The sequence below is a fragment of the Panicum hallii genome, chromosome 3 (assembly GCF_002211085.1).
Source record: "Panicum hallii strain FIL2 chromosome 3, PHallii_v3.1, whole genome shotgun sequence".
NCBI lineage: Eukaryota > Viridiplantae > Streptophyta > Magnoliopsida > Poales > Poaceae > Panicum > Panicum hallii.
In genome coordinates this window covers 2,563,185-2,584,049 of record NC_038044.1, presented here as the reverse complement: position 1 = coordinate 2,584,049, position 20,865 = coordinate 2,563,185, and the positions used below count along the sequence as shown (strand labels likewise).

Genomic DNA, 20,865 nt, shown 5'->3' with positions numbered 1-20,865 from the left:
GGGCGCCACCAGCGAGGCGCAGGATGCAAGCGAGGTTGCGAGCACCGCCAGCGAGGCGTAGAACGACGTTGGGGTGCGGGCACCGCCTGCGAGGTACGAGATGTGGGGGGAGGGGAGGGGAGGGCACCGCCAGCGAGGCGTCGCACGCGGGATGGCGTCGGGGTGCGGGCGCCGCCAGTGAGGCGCGGGATGGTGTTGGGGTGCCGGCGCTGCCAGCGAGGTGCGGGATGGCGTTGGGGTGCAGGCGCGGCCAGCAAGACGCAGGACGGCGTTGGGAGTGCGGGCGCCGTCTGCGAGGCTCGGGATGGCGGGGGAGGGGAGGGCTAGCGAGGCGTAGCGCGCGGGATGGCATCGGGGTGCGGGGCTAGCAAGGCACAGCACACGGGATGGCGTCGGGGTTCGGGCGCCGCCAGTGAGGCGCGGAATGGCGTCGGGGTGCGGGCGCCGTCAGCGAGATGGCGGCGGGGGTGGATCCGGTGGACTAGGGTAGGCAAGCAATACAAAGATATTGGATTTGGGGTGCTAGCGCCGCCAGCGAGGCGGAAGATGGTGCGGTGGTGCGGCGGGGGTTGATCTGATGGACTAGGGCAGGCAAGCGAGATGAGGGTTAGAAGTTTTACTTTATTTCGCTTAAAATAAAACATGCAAAGTTTTCTATAAAAAAATAATAGCGGAAGTAGGCATCAGCGTCACCGCGTGAGCGCGATGCCTCATGGCAACCGCCGAATGTCTATGCTACTCCTACTCCTCGGCAACTGTTGAGTGTCTATGCTGCTACTCCTACTCCTCGCGCCAACCGTCGAGTGTCTATGCTACTCCTCCTACTTCTCGTGGCAACCATCGAGTGTATGTGCTACTCCTCCTGCTTTGGCTGCGCACTACTTCAAGTACGGGCTGTACATGCAGACACGCCCGTCGCACCGCATGGAGTCAGGGTGGAGGGATGTCATGGTCTTCACCAAGACCTGTTGAATCAGCAAGCGCGTCGTTTTCAGCTGTCTGTCCTGTTCACGTATGTGTTCATTATAAGCGCTAATCAATCGATGGAGGTGGATCTGAGGATGTCAATGTTGATCATCCGGCTGGTTTCAATAAATGAATGATGGCCCCTCTGTCTAGAAAGGGGAAAAAAGAGGAAAGGAGGATTCATGTGGACTCAAAGATGATGACGAATGAAATTCCAATTAAGGATTCACATGAGGATTGTTCTTCTCTTCTTGCCAGATGAGTCGGGCACAGCTTCAGTCTCCTTCATTTTCCTTTTTTAGGTGTAAACAAACAAAAAATGTCATATTTTTTATAAAAAAACTACTATAATACGAATCCACAACTATATAAAATCTTCAATGCAAAGAGCGACGAAATGATATCACATCATCTCCTTAAAAAATGAATGTGGACTTGAGTCAACTAAATCCTTGCATGGGTAGTGGTTGGATCTTTAATGGAAGGCTTTTTACATTTAAAAAGCAGTGAATTTTGCATAATAACGTTTCTTCTTTCATTTATGGGGAATATTTCTTCTTTCTACTACAGTATATGGTAGGAGCAGTGGGTGCACCTTCCTTAAAAAATACATCATATAAGCTCTTCTATCTATCTATCTATCTATAATTCTATATATATAGCAATTTGATATTGTTGCGCCAAATTTTAAAGAGAAATGCTAAAAATTCAACACGAAAAACAGAAAATCGACCGGCGGAAGGAAATGAGCCAAATCTGTCCGCGGGAACAATGGAATGTACCCGGGGAATTTTTGGTCCCTATCTCGCACCATGCCAACCAACATGCACCCACCACCACCACCGCGCCGTTAACGGGTCCGGAAGCTCGCTTATCGGATCCACCCGGCCCTCCCATCCGATTCCCCAGCCGCGGCCTCGCCCTCCTCCCACTCCGGATCGCTGCCTCACCCCCACCGATCCGTTCCGGCATGGCTGCGCCCACGCCGAAGGCAAAGGCGCCGAGGGGTTCGGCGGCCTAACGTCTGGTCCTGAGGATTCCGGCGGTCGCGTTACCGGATCTTGTGGCTGCCGTCGAGGATCCGATCCCCGTAATCGCCGCCGGTATGGGCTCCGACGGGCGCCTCCGCCGCGCGCTGGCCGCGTTCGGGGGCGGCGGCGACGTGTGGGACCTCGTGGACGCCGCGCTCGCCGCGGCGGCGCGGGACAGCCCCGACGAGCTGCGCGCGCGCCGCGACAGCATCGTCGAGCGGCTCTACGCTGGTGGCCGATGCCGCAACTGCGACGCCCCGCCGGCGCAGGCGCAGGCGCAGCCGACGAAGGCGGCTGAGACTGCTGCTGCTGCGTCGGCGTTCCCGGCCTCGCCGGACGAGGAGGTCGACGCGGACGGCCTTGACGACGACGAGGATGACGCCGGCGTGGAGAGCAAGATCCTGGCGATCAGGGACTTCCTGGAGGACCCCGACCAGGTCCTCAAAGATCCCGTTTTTACCGCTTTGACAATACAATTTTGCTGACAAAAGGAGAAAAAGGGCTCACTGCTTTGTTGCAATCTGTACCTCTGTTTTGTGGTCTCGTCACAGTCGGAGGACGAGACGGTGAGCCTGCTGCAGAACCTGGCAGACATGGACATCACCTACAAGGCTCTCCAGGTCAAACTACTTTTTAGCTTCCCTTTTGTTGGACTTGCGAAAGGAAGGAATAGTTTAGATGGATGCTTTTTGAGGCAGAAGCTCAAGGATTGGAATGTTTGTTGTTCTGTTTTCTGCAGGAGACGGACATCGGCCGGCATGTCAATGGCCTACGCAAGCACCCATCTGGTGAAGTGCGGCAGCTGGTGAAGCTGCTCGTCAGGTGAAGAACAAGCTGACTGCTGATAGGTCTATGTCCTATTGGACCAGGAAGTACTTTCTGACATTGGTTTGATTGTTTTGTGTTGGTGCCCTGTTTTTGAACCTGAAGGAAATGGAAAGAGATAGTTGATGACTGGGTACGGCTGCACAACTCAGGTGGTGATGGTGGTGGCTCGATCATAAGTATGGCCGTGCATACCATGCGTTCTGAATAGCTCCAAAGCTTTTGGATTCATTTTGTGTTTGGTGGTAATTTTGATATCTTCGATCCATGGTGGCAGGCGATGGTGACTCGCCTGATAAAGTCCAGCCCAAGTACCATCAGAACACTCAGGTAACTTGTTCTTTCATAATCCGATGTTGTCTGCTCTTCTGTGTCTTGCTTATAATATTAGCAAATAACTGCAGCATATTACCTTTAGTTAATCCAGCTTGCTGAGAGAGGTTTGACCAGTGCTCGATATTGTGCTAAAATGTTCCTAGCTCAATTCTCTTCTTGGTATACCAAACAAACAGAAAATCTAATGCATAGTTGACCATACTTAGCTCATGTCTTAGAAACAGCTAAAAAGGCTAACAGAAACATAAATTGGTTCGTATCAGTATGCTCCTATATACTTTTAAACTCTGTCTATGCAGTTTGTGATATTAATTTTCTTTGTTGCTGCTGTGCAATTGCAGGCTTCAGACTTCAAGTATTCCCCCAGCCCACAGAGACAGAGTGAGTTCCCATATGGCCATATCCATTCCCTAAGGGGTCTAAACAGATCTCATATTTTGTGTGACCAGCTCATGTTTAATTTAAATGAACCCTATTTTGGAACTTAGATGGTTTGAGCTCAGAGAGATTTAACAATGTGGTGGAGTCAATGGAGAAACGTAGAGCAAGCCCTGCACCTGCATACCATAACACCAAGCAGAACAGCAACAGCAACTATTCTACTACTTCATCATCAGTTCCAGCTGTACGTCGTTCACCATATATTCCTCTCTATTTTCTTATATCTGTTTTTCATTGGCTCGTACCATAGGGGCTATGCACTTGATTTTATTTAGAGTAGAACAAGTTGGCTAGAAAAAATTGGTCAATTGCAAGCCCAAAAAAAAGGAAAAGGAAATAAGGCCATGCAATATCAGCATGGAGTTATAATCTTTTGACTAATGATGCCTCACCATCCACCACTCATTGTCACTGCACATTGATAGTGTCACGCAAAGTAGTGAAAAAGATGCTAATCATGATGAAACTTTAGCTTTTCTCAGCTACATTTGACAAAAGAAGTGCCTACACTTTCATGTGATGTTCATAAATACTCTCTGCAGAGGACAATTAGGGAGCAAAAGGATACTCTTTTGGACTCTGAGAAGCTAGATTCAGCCAGGAAGCGGCTTCAGGAAAATTACCAGGAAGCGCAAAATGGTAATATTTCAGCAACACACTTAGCATGTTTACTGTTGATTTAGAGGCTTAGGGACTTAAATAGTATTCAATACGTGTAATCCTTAGTCTGATTTGTCATTTGGTACTACAAAAATGCCACGTTATACTGTCAAAGTCACACTATGCTATTGAGTAGCAAAAGAAGTGATATTTATGCTTATGCTTTTAACATCGTTTTTTTTTCTGCACTCTTTGTTTCTCATCTTTTCTCAGCGAAAAAGCAGAGGACCATTCAAGTGATGGATATCCACGACATACCAAAGCCGAAGAACAGGAACACCGTCATTCGCAAGAGCGGTGGCGGAGGCGGACTCCCGGCAAGGCACCGGTGATCTGCCTGGGCAACGACCATCCTACATACAGCAGACTCGCAAATTTGTATTCTGTGCTAGTCGAAAACGAATTTTGAAAGGGGAGTTCTTTTTTCTGTTTGATTTGTACCCTTGCGATCCAATCCACTCTAAGTCTGTGATATTGTCTAGTTAACATGGCTACATGAGGCTACGCTTTTGCTTCTATAAGACTGAAGAAAATCAAAATGTTGTTCTTGTGCCGTCCATAAAGTATTCGGTTTTTTTTCCACGGGACAGCCGGCTACGCACAAGTTCGTTCGATGCAGAATGAGTGCGTGGTCGTGCAGGCGGATTCAATCGTGCACGTTGATTGACTTTTCTTTTATCGAAGGAAAATAAATAAATAACACTTTTTTATGAATAAATAAATAACATGAGCATACAATGATGAAGGCGTCGTGCTTTCTATCTTGTACACCTCCAATGATTGGCAAGGAGATGGCTCCAGTGGCAAGAGCTGAAGTTCTTGCCTTCTTGGTCAAATCAGCTTTGGCCTTTGGAGCATCTCCCGTGGGTTTGGCCGTTTGTTGAGACTAGAGGCGAGGCGACATGACATTCGTGTGTGCTGTCCTGTCCCCGTCGTGGGCAAGTGGGAGCCATGTCCTCGCCACTTTCAGATCAGATGATTCGTTCAGTTCTGCAGCGCGACCTTGCTGGCCTGCGTTGCTAGATTCATCTGTCAGGACACAAAGAAAAAAAACTAGGATCTTTGTTGCTTCCATGCACCGTCTTCTTCGATTGAACCATTTTGCAGTTTTCGGGCAAAGGTTCTACGGTCCATGCTAACTTTTCTTGTGGGGTGATTAGAAGTTTAGGAGGTATCACCATGTGCAAAGGTGGAAAAAGTGGTAAGTTCCACGTAGCAAGGACCAAGGAGCTAAGGTAAAACTTGCAAAAAAAAGGAAAAAAAACAAAAGCTTACACAAGCCCCACGTGATAATTGACAACAACAGCTACACCTCTATGCTCTATCCCATCAAGAGATGGTGGATTGCTCTATGAACTCCTAGATCTCGTGTGATTAGCGTGGGATTTCCTAGTCGGCTATGTCAACATGGTGATGGCAGCCATGGTTCTCAGCGATGTTTGCTTGGGGAAGGAACGATTGAATATGAATGTTTCGGATATTTTCTTGTATCCATTTGTCAATTGAATATGGATGTTTCGAATACAAACACATTTTTTTTTCTCGGATGTGAAAACGGATGACATGGATTATTCATCCAATTTCCACCCTAAATGGTGAGGCAGGGGAGCATGGTGAAGTGATGAATTGCAGAGGGGTCAGCACCTGAAGGTAGAAGATGAATGTATGACATCAAATTTATGGTTGGTTGACTGAAATCATATATGATTTCCATCGACTGGCCGTTAGCAGTTCCCTCGAATTTCACCTAAATCCGGTTGACCTAAATTCTAAGGATTTGGATTCATATCTGCTCGAGAGAGAAAAAAACTCACCACATGCTCATGGAGCAAGGATACCTCTGCACCTCTCGTTGCCGGCCAGCTAAAACGGGGTAAGAGAGAGGCCGTTTCAAGCGTGGCGCGCCTCAACTCCCGCCCAGCCCGGCTTTCTCTCTCTTGCCACCACCTCACCGCCTCCTCTCTCCTCCCTCTCGCTCTGCATGCCGCCTCAGCCATCCGTGCGAACAAACAACCAGTGATCTCACCGTTGCCCATTCCCCTCCTCTTCCCCCCGGCCGGCCACCCACCGGAGATGGACAGCCGGAGCCAGGCGCCCTACAAGTCCCGCTGCTTCTCGCAGGCCACCACCCGCGACGACGGCGGCAGGTCCCGGGAGGTCGACCGCAACTTCTCCCTCGGCGCCGTCCGCGACAAGAGGGACCTGCACCACGGCGGCGCCAGGGAGCAGGCCATCAAGGAGGAGGACGAGCAAGAGGAAGGCGATGGTGCGCCAGGAGGAAACGGCGGCGAGGGCGACCCGGATCTTGCCGCGTTGTCGCTGGAGATTGACGCGTTCATCGCGGGGCACGACGGGGACGCGCCGGTGACCATCACCGAGGCGACGCTGGAGAAGTTCGCGTCCGCCGTCGAGCTAATGGTCGCGCGGTCGGAGGGGACCGAGGACAAGTGGGCGGCGGAGGCCAGCGGCGAGCCGTCGCCGCTGCTCGCCGCGATCACGCGCATCGCGGCGCTCGCGTCCGCGCTCGGCAAGAGCCCGGAGGGCGGCGGCAAGCACACCGCAGCCTTGCACCGGGTCACCGGCGTGCTCCACCGGGCCATGGCGTTCCTCGAGGACGAGTTCCACGCGCTGCTCGGTGACGCGCGCGCCTCCAAGGCGGGGAACGAGCAGGTCGCGCACGAGTCCGACCGGTGCGTCCTCCCGCTGCCGCCGTCGGACGCCAGCGCCGCCGTCGGGAAGGAGGCCGCGCCACCTTACCCACCGGAGACAGTGGATCGGCTCCGGGCCATGGCCGACGCCATGATCGCCGCCGGGTACTCCACGGAGTGCACGCAGATGTTCCTGGTGGCGCGGCGGAATGCGTTCGACGCGGCGCTGCAGGGGCTCGGGTACGAGAAGTCCAACATCGACGACGTGGTGAAGATGACGTGGGAGGCGCTGGAGGCGGAGATCGTTACGTGGACCAAGGCGTTCCGGCACGCCATCAACGTCGCCCTCTCCACGGAGCACGACCTCTGCACCCGCGTCTTCTCCGGGCGCCACGCCGCCGTGGGGCGCGGCATCTTCGCCGACCTCGCGCGCTGCGTGATGCTGCACATGCTCAGCTTCACGGAGGCCGTGGCCATGACCAAGCGCGCCGCCGAGAAGCTATTCAAGGTTCTCGACATGTACGAGGCCGTCCGCGACGCGTCCCCGGTCATCGAGGCCTTCCTCTCCGCCGACGAGCCCACCAGCGACCACAACAACTCCGCCCTGGCGGAGCTCAAGGCCGAGATCGCCTCCATGCGGGCCCGCCTGAGCGAGTTTGCGGCCGCCATCTTCCACGAGCTGGAGGGCTCGATCCGCGCCGACGCCGGGAAGCAGCCGGTCCCGGGCGGTGCCGTGCACCCGCTGACCCGGTACGTGATGAACTACCTCAAGTACGCGTGCGAGTACAACAGCACGCTGGAGCAGGTGTTCCGGGAGCACCGCCGCCACGACGGCGGCGGCGACAGCGACGACAACCCGTTCTCGGCGCAGCTGATGGACGTGATGGAGCTGCTGCACAGCAACCTGGAGGCCAAGTCGCGGCTGTACAAGGACCCGTCGCTGAGCAACATCTTCCTGATGAACAACGGGCGGTACATGCTGCAGAAGATCCGCGGCTCGTCGGAGATCAACGCCATGCTCGGCGAGGCGTGGGCGCGGAAGCAGTCGACGAACCTGCGGCAGTACCACAAGAACTACCAGCGGGAGACGTGGAGCCGCGTGCTTGGCCTGCTCCGCGACGACGGCGTGCTCACTGTGAAGGGGCACGTGCAGAAGCCGGTGCTCAAGGAGCGGTTCAAGCAGTTCAACGCCGCCATGGACGAGATCCACCGGACGCAGGGCGCCTGGGTGGTCAGCGACGAGCAGCTGCAGTCGGAGCTGCGCGTCTCCATAGCCGCCGTCGTCGTGCCGGCCTACCGCTCCTTCCTCGGCCGCTTCTCGCAGCACTTCAGCGCCGGCAGGCAGACGGAGAAGTACGTCAAGCTCAGCGCCGAGGACGTGGAGACGATCATCGACGAGCTCTTCGACGGCAACGCCACGTCCATGGTCAGGAGGAGGACATGACAATAATACGGCTAGCTTGACAGCATCCATGGCGCGCGCTCGTTCCAGCTAATCAATGCAATTCTCTCGATTTGAGCAATGTATTACTTTTTTTTGTTTGATCTACTTTTGGTCTTGTTGGTTAAAAATGTTAATTTGATCAATAGGTGATGTACTAAGTAATGTACTTGTTGCATTTCTCAGGAGTCAGGGCAGCTAGATTATTTCTATCTGTAATGTGTATCCGATCCATGTATTATTGCCTCATGACATTCAAACTTGCTCTTCCATTAGTTAATCACTTGACAACCAAATGTAGTATTGCAATCTCAATCAGATCAATTCATGCAAAATTACACAAAATTCATCAAAATCCAAATATAATGTTTCAGCCTCGTTGAGATTCTTTCAAATCTTGGTGTATACCTTGACATCCCTCCACCGCGACTCCATGTAGTGCGAGGGGTCCGTCTGCGTGTACACCCCGAACTTGTAGTAGTGCCGGTACCCGCCGTGGCCCGCGACGGCGAGCCTCTCCTCGCCGTCGATGAACACCGTGAGCATCCCGGCGTCGACGTCGTGGACGACGTTCAGCCGGAACCACCGGTCGTAGATGTCGCCGTCGACGACCCGCGCCTCGTCGTGGTAGTACATGAGCTGGCCGCCGTAGACGTGCAGCATCAGCGTCGTGTTCCGCCCCGACGCGCCGAACACCTGCATCACCGACACCCCCGACGTGCCCGCCGGCACGAAGCCGTAGCCCTCGAACTGCCACACCCCGGCTGTGTACGTTGCCTGCACGAAGAAAAAAAAAGATAAATAACTGATTAGCAGCATTGATTATCGAACAGGTTAATGAGAAAGTGAATCACAATGTAATTAGCGTTGATTGATGATCTTGGTGTGGGTTACATTTAGGAGGATCTCGGAGCGCGGCTTGGTGGGGCTCCCGGGGCTGAAGGGCTTGTCGTCGCAGAACACCCACATCCGCCGCACGCCGTCGCGGAACTCGTACCGCTGCTCCGGCGGCAGGTCGTACGGCTTGTGCAGCTTGAACCGGTCCTCGGTGAGCTCGATGGCGGTGAAGCCGAGGGTCGGGTCGGTGGCGGCGGCGGAGCTCCGGCCGCAGCACGACGAGGCCAGAACAATGAAATCCAGCAAAAGCCATGGCAAGAAGCAGTCGGCCATTTGGTCGTGTCAATGGCTTCTTTGGGTGTTCAGTGACAAGGAAGAAATGTGTGTCGATCTGCCTGTAAAAATTATGCAGCATGTGCTGCAGATATAAGATGCTCTGCTGGTTAGCCTGAACAGGTCTCTTCTGATAATTCCAACGTGTGGCCGGCTTGAGAGCTGATGGTAGGATTAAGTTATGCATGATTTCTTTTCTGTTTTGACTCATAGTTAACAAGCAAATGACAGTATCTTTGCCTAATAGTATAGGCCATTTCAGATAATTCCAATGCGGCGATGCATTTGAGTGATGTCTCTTCTGACCTGCCTATTGAAAATTTGAAATGTCTCGGTACTCTGTTTTGCTGTGGCAGTGTCTGAATATTCAGAGTAGCCTGCGATGACGTGCGCCAGTTCATTTTGTCAGTTTACCTGCCGCCTGCAAAGATTTGTTGTTTTGCAGCCAAGCCGTGACAAAAGAGAAAGTAGTCAAGTCGTGCCCTGAAAATTCAAAATGATATTTTCGATTCGTCATGCATATTTGACTATTTTCTGATGACATGTTTGGAGTGGTTTCCCCTCCTTTCTGAAATATATATCGATTAGGGATAGATCTTTGAAAAATATACTCGAAGCCAAACCTTATTTAAAACAAGCAAAATCTAAATTCTTAATCTGAAATTACTTTTTTTCTCGAATGCGTAGGAGAGCTGCATATCTTTGTACTAAGAAGAAATGAGCTGAAATTACCGACTAAGGTCCTATTTAGTTACGTGAGAATAACTCCCAGACGTACTTCCTCTTAATTACATAGGGTCGGAATGATTCCTGACGGTTCCGCGCCCGGAACGACCCGGAATGGAGCTACCGAATGGGGCCTAAGGAATCTTTTTTTCCTGAGTGCCAGGTAAGGCTATCTCCAACCGTCGTTCTCTATATCCTTCTTTATATCCGTCATTTACAGACTTCTCTACAAGATTCTCTCCTCTATATCTCATTTCTCTCCAACAACGTTCTCTAAATCTCGTTCTCTATACATTAAACCCTATATTAGAAATATATTTTGTTCTAATTTTTGTACGTACGTATTTATCATACCTCAAATGCTATGGACATATTTTATTTTTATTTAATCCAATGTTTAAAACGTAAAGAAAAAATAGAGAAGAGGAGAGAGAATCTCTATATATAGAGGAAACCTGTAGCGTTCTCTATTCTAGAGGACCATTTAGACAACGCTGCTGGAGCATATAGAGAACGGAATATTTTCTATATATAGGGTAGAGAACAGTTTGGAGTCTCCCGTTGGAAACAGCCTGGCAACACCGCAGACAAAGGCAAGTCCACCAGCTACCTATGTAGACACAAGGCATGATGTCGAAGAAACACCAAGCGAGGAGTTTGCAGACGTTCCGGCATTCCGTGTGCGACATGGAGTCTGTGCCCGAGCGCCATGACCCACCGCCGGCTGTCTAGGCGGCGACTCCGGCCATCACGCAAGAACACGAAGAGCCGAAGCCGCCGGTGATTGATCAACAGGTTGAGCCACCAGCTGAACAACCAGTGCAAGAACCACGATCGTCGAAGACCCGGCGCAAGAGACGCCACCGGTTGAGCCAAAAGCTCAAGAACCAGCGCCCCAGCAGATTGCTCCTCCTCCTCCTCCGCCTGCTTCGACTGTCGCACCAGAGAGTCCTCCACACTACGAATCTGACGGTGGATCATCGGATGGCACCGGGGGAGGCGGTGCCAGGAGAGGGCGTGACCGGAGAGCGCGGCGGCGGCCACCGCGGCGAGGAAGGCACCGCGGCTTCCCGCTGGGCATGGTGGCCGTCCCCGTGGTGACCCTGCTCGCGGTCGCCGTGGCCGCTGCCAGGAGCCGTCGCCAGGCGCCGTGAGGGGAACGTCCAGTATGCGGGGTGCTGCCGTGGATGAACTCCTAGCGCATGGACGGAGAAAAAGAACCGAAACCCAAACAAGGGGGCTTTATGAAACAAATCGGATCGCGATTATGGATCGCGATCCAAATTAGGAGGTATTTTGAAAAATGTAGGGGGGTTTCTGAAAATAATCGGATCGCGATTAATAGCTGCGATCCAAATTAGGGGGTTTTGTAAAATAAAAGGAGTATTTTGTAAAAGCTGGTCTTCTTCCTCCTCTCGCCGGCCGGATCTCACCTCGTCCTCCGCCGCGGCCATGCCGCATCGCGTCCGACGTCCGCGAGCGCCCTTTCTTCGGCAATATCAACTTCGCCTTCGCCTCACCATCTACAACCTTTCACCTACGTCGTCTCCTGACCACGGCGGCGGCTGCGGTCGGATGTTGCTCTGGCAGCAGCCGTCGTCGCCCCGGCACGACCCCGGCAGCGCGCGTTCGGAGGGCCTGTACACGGACATGCAACCCGTGACGTAGTACCCTTGGCCTTCGTTGAAGTAGGCCAGGCCGGGGCAGCCGACGGACACGAATTTGCTCTTCATCGACGAGAAGAGGAACGCGCTGCCGTTGATCGCCATGGGGTGCTCCCGGAGGCTGACGACGCGCCCGTCCGGGTTGCCGGGGCAGTCGTAGCACGCGCGGCTGGCGTTCCGGAGCACGGTGGCTTTCGGCTGTGGGGAGGGAGACGGCGGCGACCTCGTGGCCGTAGCTCGACACGGTGAGGCGCGGCGGGCGGATGGCGCCGTCGCACCGGAGCCGGAGGCCCCCCGCTGCCGCGCTGCGGTGGCAGCCCGCGCCGATGACGATCACGTTGCCGCACCGCTCCCGGCATCCCGGCGGCTGCCGCTGCCGCTGCGACGCTGCACGAGGCGCCACTGGAAGGGAAAGCGCCAGGCAAAACGACAGGCTCCACATCTTTCTTTTCTGTTCTGGATTGAACATCGATTGATTTCCAACGAGAGAGGTCAAGAGACGCAAGCTCATCATCCCCTACGTCCTCTCCAGTCTCCACCATCAGCTACGCCTCCCATCCCTTTCCTCTGGAAATGTTCAGCTTCCAACATCAACGGTGCTAGGGATGTGCTGCGGACCAGACGGATGGCCGTCGCGCTGCGACCTGCGAGACATGGAGGAGGAGAAACCGCGTGTCCACCAGGAAGTGGGCAGGGTCCTGCGAAGATATAGTTGACGCTGAGTGAAGATAAGCTTCTTCAGGTAGCTAGCGAGTGGTAGCCGCTGGGAAAGTTACTCTGCTCAAGTTACTGATCCCTCCCAAAGTCACAGTCTAGATCGTATCAAGGTAAACGATGACTGTTTCTAGTGAAAGAGACTCTTCAGGTGCCTGCTGCTCAACTGATGTAGGTGTGTGGTGATTTGGGGGTAATTCTGCGTGCTAAGTCATCTTACCAATCCAGTAAAACACGGATTACAGAAAAATACAGAGGATTTGATACTGCGAGCACTCGTTTCCCCCTCTAAATTATCTTGCAATCACTCTTTATATCATACCATCCACTATATATAATTGTTTCAGGCTTGCCATGGAAGGGTAAAAAGAAGTGGAAAACCTGCAGCTAGGATGGGTCGCTGTGCACCTGCTAATTTTCTAGAATAAACCAACGTGTAGCTAGACATGATCTACGTTTTCTGTGGACAAAGTTCAAACAGCCAATTGATGATGGACAGGACAGTGCCCATGAAAAAATATGAGTAATACGCTGATGCTCGTGTTAAGGAAAAACATAGCTGGAGTTAGATAATGCGCATATTTTTAGATTAAGACACGCAGGGTGTCCTTGGTATAACTATACTTTGCAGGGTTTTTTTTGAAAGACATACTTTGCAGGTTTCAGACTTGCATTTCTCGTGGGCGGCGTGCCGTGCTGTGTTCATGTAAATAAGGGGAAACTATACACGTAACCTGATTGATTCCTCGTGATGCCACAAATTCATCTACGTTGCATTGCATTAGGACAAAAATGTTGAGGTGGATTACAAGAGATGACAGGTTCGGCAAGCCCCGCGCGCTTGCACACAGCTGGGCACGATGGCCACACGCAGTTTAGTTCTCTGCCCCGCTTGCTCACCGGCCGATCCGTGGTGAACAGACAAACCACAAACATCCACTGCTAACACCATTGTTTGTTCCCATCATCCATCGAAGCCACACACGCACTGAGACTCAGGAGACCTCACCAACTAGGAGCAGTTCTACGGATACAAGCTAGCTAGTCAGACGAGCTTCAAAGCGTGGCGAGTCGATTCGTCGTCACGACAGAACAAACAAGCAGCATCAGGAACACACGGAACGGTGGAGTACGGTTGAACGATTCAACATGTGTAGTGCTCAATTGGACAACGTGATAGGTTATGCTATCATTTGAGCATCTAATACCCAACGGAATTTAATTTTGAACATTCCTTACATCTATCTATTATTATTTTATTACAATAGTGTTAAAAGAAGCCACCATGTTCGTCGAAAGGGTCAAGAAATTCCCATGTTAATCTAAAAAAGAGAAGGATTTGCACCGTTAGATTTTATAAATATCTAATGGCTTAGATTAATCTAAAGAGTCCATATCAAATACGATAAAAATATTAGATTATTACTAAAAAATCAAATAATATGCATATAATAAATTATAGAAACGGAAAAGAATATACAAGGAAAGAGATAAGCATCTCTTTACTAATTTCTCATATGTACTATCCAAAGAAACAATGATGATCGGACGCACCAAAACCAAAACAAGAAAATTAGCACTTTATTTTTTTTACAAGGAAACAACGGGGAGGCCAGTTCCCCACCTTTAACGAATTCCATTGGCCGAATTGACCAGAGGTCAAACAAATAAGAAGTTTATGCAGGGTACTAATGATAAAAGGCCACCAGGGGAAGGGAGAGAGATTACATCTAACTAATTTCATGCACTAGGTTCAGACAAATATAAAGTCACATTCTTTGAAATGTGCTGCCCTCACATGACTTAAACGAATGCAAAAAAAGTGTACTCAGTAACGTATTAGTTCTAATAGAGAAAAAGAGCAAATACATATGCATGTGTCAATCAAATCAACGATGGAGCATCCTATAATTTTTATTGAATCGTCATCTACCACGTTAACTGAAAAAAGAAAAAGATATATACCGTTGGATTTTATAAAGATCTAACAATCTAAGTGGACCAAAGAATCCGGATCAACTACAACTCCCTTATTATTTAGTATTTATATTAATATGATCTTCTCTGAAATCCAATGACACACCGAAATGTAAATTCAGCCACCCTCCTATATCATGGGAGAAGAAACAAAAAATCCATTGGAGTCTAAAGCTCCGTCCTCCAAAAACATTGAAATTTAAGCCCCATGTACGTGGAAAAATCATGGAAGCCAATAGACGATCATGGACATGGAGTCATGATAATTCTAGACTGTCCTTCTGACGAGCCAAGTAACAAGTTATCAGGTGACTAGCGGCGAAAGCAGCTCCCAGCCTCCGCGCGCGTGCCTGCGGCAGGGAATTAGATTGTATGCTCACTTGTGGCCGTGCAAGTGGAGCATCCCTGCACACAACAGATGCGGCAGAGACGGAACAATAGTTTTGCAACGGTCATCTATGCTGTAGCGATCTGAGGTAGCAATGCTAATGGCATATGGAGATCCGACCATCTTCAAGAAGAATCGATATTTAAAACGACATAGAACCACCATGACAATGAAGTAGATGCACATGATCAGGCATCGCCACATGATGCGTTTCTTTTTCATTTGCAGTATGACGACTAGCAGATTTTTATGGAAAAAAATAAAAGAATATCGATTTTTACGATGATCTAACAGTCTAAATCAATCCAAAGAATCCATATATTCTAAATTAAAAAAATAAAATTTTCTACTTTCATTTTTATAGAATTTTGGAAGATAAATACATAATAAAGTGTTCATGATAAATAAAATCAATAAACATCTAAATTTGGAATTAGAAAAATGAAATTATGCTTTCAATTTCCATATGATTTGGATTAAACTAAAGAGTTTATATAAATATGATTAGTAAATTATCAAACTTACCGTTAAAAAATTATAAAAGTTAGTTGGCCTTGATACAAACAGGAAGCAAGCTATAAAATAACGAATAGATTTGAAAGGGCTATGTTGATAAATACATAGGTACTACAACATCCAAATGGGAAACATGAAGTTACCGATACAACTCTTACTGCCTTAATCAAATGGCACGCACACTAACGGAGATCCATATATCATCATTCCCAAGTGTCCATGGCACACAAGGAGACCGCATATAAGACCATGCAGGATAAATTTGAGTGGCGTACCTCTTTAGTGGAGAACAAGAACAAAACCAGATGCTTCCGAGACAAATGACATAATTTTTAATGTTACATGGCAAAAAAGAAGTCACTACAATATAGAGGGTTTGTTAACATGGGGCAGAGGTGTCGCCGATATGATGAAAGGTTACAACTATGATTAAAAGATAGGAGAGAAGACCAGCACCATGGTGTGGCCATCATGGAACTACGGTGTGATTCCAAACTAAAAGACGATGAGATAGTGGACAATTTAAAGAGTGTGATGACAACTACAAAGAAAAGCTTTGGGTGATCATGGGGAAGCACAACTTAACAACAACATACGGGGAAGAATTACGATCAAAAGGAAGGAGAAGAAAAGTTAGAGTGGGTAAGATTCCGAGTGAGTGATGATGACTGTGGACAAAAATAGTGGGCTGATTGTGAATAAGCTAGCATGCATGAACAGATAGCAGTATATGAAGCTGGCTGTGAATAAGCTAGCATGATCAGATAGCAGTGTACGAAGAACTACATGAGTACATGATTAGAAGACAAAATAGAAGAGAAGTAGGACTAGGACCTGTTTGATAGCTTTAGCCTATGGGTTTGAAAAGATAAGCTAAACTTTAGTATTTTAAAAATACCAAAGACAAGATTTCTTTTAATGAAAAATAAAACCATTTACAAAGGGACCTCCAATTAATATATCATAAATTTAATAAAAATTGGTTAAATAATTTTAAAAAGGTAATAAATAATTTTTTTGTGTGGGCCATCTAGAAAATGAAACAATATAATCATTTTGATTTTTATGATGATCTAATGGCCTACATTAACCACATATTACATGTCAAATACAATTATAAGTAGCTAATTTAACAATGAGAAGAATAAAAATTAATATTTGACCATATCAAGTATGAATAATAAATTGCTAAATTTGGAATTACAAAATAAAGAAACTAGATGTATATTTGTATACAAACGTGGAAGTGGAATAGCTAAAAAGAGTCTTTGCAAAATGTAATTAATAAATAACTACATTTGGAATTAAATTAAAAAATAGTATTCTGATTTCCTTTGATATTGGGAAGGAAAATACTGCTTATGTAAGAAGCCCATGTAGAAATGTAGAATACAACGAGTTAGGAGCTAATTTTTAAAACAGGCTTGAAATTACTATGCTCATCGAAAAATAAATTGATATGTATCATTTATTTATATGATGATATATGGACTACAATAATCGAAAGAGTACATTTTGAGTACAATTAAAGAATAGCAAAATTTAGGATTGAAATTATAGGAAAATTGGTAGTGTTCCTTATGATTTTGGAAGCAAAAGATGAAGTCTATGTCTAATACAATGAATAAATAAATTTGATAAAAAGAATGGTAATTATTATTTTAATTTTTATTCATATATAGGGAAGTGCGTTACTTAAATAAAAGTTCCATGTATATAATTAGTAAGTAAATAAATTTAACGACAAAAATATTTTCCATAGATATATCTATCTATTTAATAGATAAATTTTATAGTAAAACTAATAAGCCATCACGTTCATTAAAAGATACTAGCAACCACCACATTAATAGGTGGATATAGTGAAAAATCTATAACATTAGCAAGCATAGTGAAAAAAGATAGATAAATTATAGAAAATGAGAAAAGATTAGTTTGGAGTCATATATGGAAATTAGAATCCACGTTGACTAAAATAGAAGCACCTTTGATTAGGGCCCGTTTGGGAGGGATTTTAGCAGCTTCGGCTTCACATATTTTGCACAAATTAAGGTACTGTAGTGTAGCATGAAGCTATTTTGCAAGTTAGGGTGAAAATGAATTAGAAGCCAGGTGAAACCATATTTTTTTACTTCACCGGATTTAGCTTCGCCGGTGAAGCCATTTTGGGAGAGCCCTCCCAAATAGCCCCTTGATATGTTAACAAAAAGCAAAATGGATAGGCATAAATCAATGCCATCATCTATTAGTACAATCAAGTGGTTATCGTGTGAAGAACTTGCATCGATGGTGAAGGCTTCAACTTTTGTAACTATATAAAATACAACTAAAGATAAAAAAGTTCTATTACTTTCGATAAACACCAAAAACTATGCTTCTACGTAACTAAACCCTTTAGTATTGAAAATGAATTCATGTTCCACTTAGATAAAACCATGATAATGAAACAACAAAATAGAACTGTTTAAATCAATTTACCTTCAAATGAAAAAACGTATCACTATAAAAAAAATAGACTAGCAACCTCGCTAGTTTCGTCAACTCGACCGATTCGAGGCATGGATGGAACTGAATGAACTTGATCCGAAGCAAGGACTGAAGGAATTAATTAAATTAACCCGGGATCTGTCATGCTGGCTCAAATATGAAGGGACCCCTTTTGTCCATGTGAGTTGCGAGTACCAATTAAGTCTTCCTTCTCCCGCCCCCTTTCCGCCGCCGGCCGGAGCATCTCTTCCAAACCCACCCCGGAGAGAAATGCATCCGTGCTACCAAAGGCACGGCACCCCGCCGCCCAAATCCGGGCTCAAGACGCGCTCACATTTTGGTCCAGGCACGGTACGAGAGGTTTAAGCCACAAGAATCCACCCGCACGCATGGCAGATCGTTCGTGCGGCTGCCGCTACATGCCAGGCGGGCGCCATGGACATGGACCTCGACCTCGACCTCGCCGTGCAAGTCGACTGCCCGCCCGCGCCCGGCGAGGACTTCGCCTTCGCCACCTCCGAGACCGACGCCGCCTTCCTCGTCCTCGCCCACCTCCCTGGTACGCGTGGATGTCTCTCTCTATACTGCCCATTTCACTTGGCGTGCGCTAGCAATGCAGAGCGTGATGAACGGCGGTTGTTGCGCGCGCGTGCAGGCTACGCCAAGGATGAGGTCGAGGTCCGCGTCGGCGCGGGCGGCGCGGAGTTCGCCGTCGCGTGCGCGAGGAAGGACGCGTTCGCGGTGGAGGCGGCGTCGGGGAGGGTGCGGGTGGCGCACCGGCAGGTGGTGGGCGGGTTCCGCCGCGTGTTCGGCGTGCCGCCGGGCGTGGACGCGGGCCGGATCTCCGTCGGCTTCGAGGAGGACGACGGGCTGCTCGTCGTCATCATGCCCAAGCTGCGGCCCGGCCCGCCGGACGACGGCGGGGACGAGGAGGCGCGGCTCGACGTCGAGAGCTCCGGCTGCGAGTGCGAGTCGTCGTCCGGCGCGGGAAGCGAGAGCGACGACGACGTCGACGTCGAGATGGAGCTGGAGCTCGGCGACGAGGCGTCGAGCCTCGAGTTGGGGCATGAGGATTGGGTCGACGTCGAGTCTGAGGAGGACGAGCCCGAGCCGCCGCCGCGCGACGTGCCCGTGGTTACGGAGGTGCCGGTGGTCACGGACGTGGCGGTGGAGACTCCGGTGCCGGTGGTTACGGACGTGGCGGTGGAGATGTCCGTGGAGGTGGAGGAGGATCGCGACGTCCCAGTGGAGACGCCGGTGGAGGTGGAGGAGGATCGCGACGTGCCCGTGGAGACCCCGGTGGAGGTGGAGGAGGATCGCGACGTGCCCGTGGAGACGCCGGTCGAAGTCGAGGCCGAGCCGCGGGTGGTGGACATCGAGTGCGACGTCGTGTTCGAGCCGGCGGAGCCGGAGCCGCTGGTGGAGACGCCGATCGAGGTGCTCGGGCCGCCGCGCCGCGAGCCCGAGCCGCCGGCCGACGTGCCGAACCCGCCGGTGGACATCCCGTGCGACGTGGAGTCTAAACCCGAGCCGGCCGTCGTGCAGGAACCCGAGGAGGCGAAGCCACCGGCCGAAGAACCAGTGCAGGAGCCACCCGCAGAAGAACCGGTCGTGGAAGAGCCGACACCACTGGCTGAGCCGCCCGCCGAAGAACCCGTGCAAGAGCCGCCTGCCGAGGAACCCGCAGTGGAGGAGACGCCGGCCCAAGAACCAGTGCAAGAACCGGTGCAAGAGCCTCCAGCGGTCGAGCCACCAAAAGAACCGACCCCCACCCCACCAGTGTCTCCGCCAGGCAGCGAATCTGGCAGCGAGGAAGGCAGTTCTGACGGGGACGAGCCGGGAGGTGCTGGCGACGGCAGGAGGAGGCGCGGCAGGAGAGGAGGGCGGCGGCCGCGGCGAGGGAGGCGCCGCGGGCTCCGTCTGGGCATGTTGGTCGCCCCCGCGCTGATCCTGCTCGCTCTCGCGGTGGCCGCGGCGAGGCGGCGGCGGCAGCAGCAGCGCGGGTGAGCCGGCCGTCTCGGCTCCTCAACGTGTATGACAGATTGACAGCAGGTGTTGTGTGGAGTAGCGTAGCCTGGTATGCTAGTATGCGGCGGAATTTTCGTGTGATTACTATAGCAAGCGTAGCTGATTTTCAGAATGCAAGCAGTTGATGCAATTACCATCCACATTCGTTTGCAGGGTACATACCCTCCACTGATCGCTGCCATTTCTTTGTTGGAGCTTGAGCTTGAACCTGAGCCTGTTTCTGAACCTGGAAGAAAGCCGACCAAATGACCAAGTGGGGTGCTATCTGTAGGCTCAAACCATTCAAACTGATGGCTCAATTTCGTAGTGAATTTTGTAAGATCCTGGTAAACCACACCTCACTCGCCGGACCATCTATTGTGCACATTCCAAAAGCCCCTCTCCCGCTCTTTTGAACACAGAAAGGTCCTCTATGAACACCGGAATACCCGGTGATTACATAATGCCAAACGATCGGCAGCGGTCGTGGTGCTGGTGCTCTAACGAGGAGGAGCACGCGCAACGCTCGGTCCTCGGCAAGTGGTGCCACTGCAGCACTGTTTTTCCCTTTTGATTTTCCTTATTGATACAACCTTAAATAACTTTTTGAACGGAGAACATATATAAATGTTTTTTCTTAAAAAGCTATCTAAATAACTATTTTCGGAAAAGCTAACTAAATAAATTTTTTCTGAAGATACCTTATATTATCTGGAATAGTATTGTTTTGAAAAAAGGAAATGTAGTTATATATATATATAAATATATATATAACCTTTTCTTAAGAAGAGTTCATATGCATGGATAACTTTTTTGTATAACTCTTTGTTTTTGAATTTCGAAGGGTCGGAGAGGAAGAGGGTGGATG

General features: G+C 49.6%; 4 protein-coding genes across 6 annotated transcripts; 3 read left to right on the top strand and 1 right to left on the bottom strand.

Annotated features, from left to right (window-relative positions):
• Positions 1-1,733: 1,733 nt before the first annotated feature.
• LOC112888156 (probable mediator of RNA polymerase II transcription subunit 26c) lies at positions 1,734-4,818 on the top strand. Of its 2 annotated transcripts, none has more exons than XM_025954516.1 (9): positions 1,734-2,434; positions 2,549-2,617; positions 2,737-2,819; positions 2,928-2,974; positions 3,100-3,152; positions 3,500-3,539; positions 3,647-3,783; positions 4,142-4,238; positions 4,473-4,818. In XM_025954516.1, exons 1-9 carry the CDS (start codon positions 2,072-2,074, stop codon positions 4,589-4,591), a joined length of 1,008 nt encoding a protein of 335 aa, XP_025810301.1. In that variant the 5' UTR covers positions 1,734-2,071; the 3' UTR covers positions 4,592-4,818. The 2 variants fall into 2 exon arrangements, with proteins under 2 accessions (XP_025810301.1, XP_025810300.1); XM_025954515.1 differs by having other exon boundaries at positions 1,744-2,434; positions 2,928-3,001.
• Positions 4,819-6,165: 1,347 nt separating this feature from the next.
• Positions 6,166-8,628, top strand: LOC112886714 (exocyst complex component EXO70B1-like). Its single transcript, XM_025952690.1, has one exon. The coding sequence runs from the start codon at positions 6,333-6,335 to the stop codon at positions 8,349-8,351; it is 2,019 nt and encodes a 672-aa protein (XP_025808475.1). The 5' UTR covers positions 6,166-6,332; the 3' UTR covers positions 8,352-8,628.
• Positions 8,629-8,738: 110 nt separating this feature from the next.
• On the bottom strand, positions 8,739-9,518 carry LOC112884411 (citrate-binding protein-like). Its single transcript, XM_025949790.1, has 2 exons — positions 9,243-9,518; positions 8,739-9,125 (listed from the first exon to the last, which is right to left on the bottom strand). Exons 1-2 carry the CDS (start codon positions 9,516-9,518, stop codon positions 8,739-8,741), a joined length of 663 nt encoding a protein of 220 aa, XP_025805575.1.
• Positions 9,519-18,160: 8,642 nt separating this feature from the next.
• Positions 18,161-20,276, top strand: LOC112887502 (fibrous sheath CABYR-binding protein-like). Of its 2 annotated transcripts, XM_025953685.1 has the most exons (3): positions 18,161-18,549; positions 18,646-20,067; positions 20,172-20,276. In XM_025953685.1, exons 1-2 carry the CDS (start codon positions 18,426-18,428, stop codon positions 19,995-19,997), a joined length of 1,476 nt encoding a protein of 491 aa, XP_025809470.1. In that variant the 5' UTR covers positions 18,161-18,425; the 3' UTR covers positions 19,998-20,067; positions 20,172-20,276. The 2 variants fall into 2 exon arrangements, with proteins under 2 accessions (XP_025809470.1, XP_025809468.1); XM_025953683.1 differs by having other exon boundaries at positions 18,161-20,067.
• Positions 20,277-20,865: the final 589 nt, after the last annotated feature.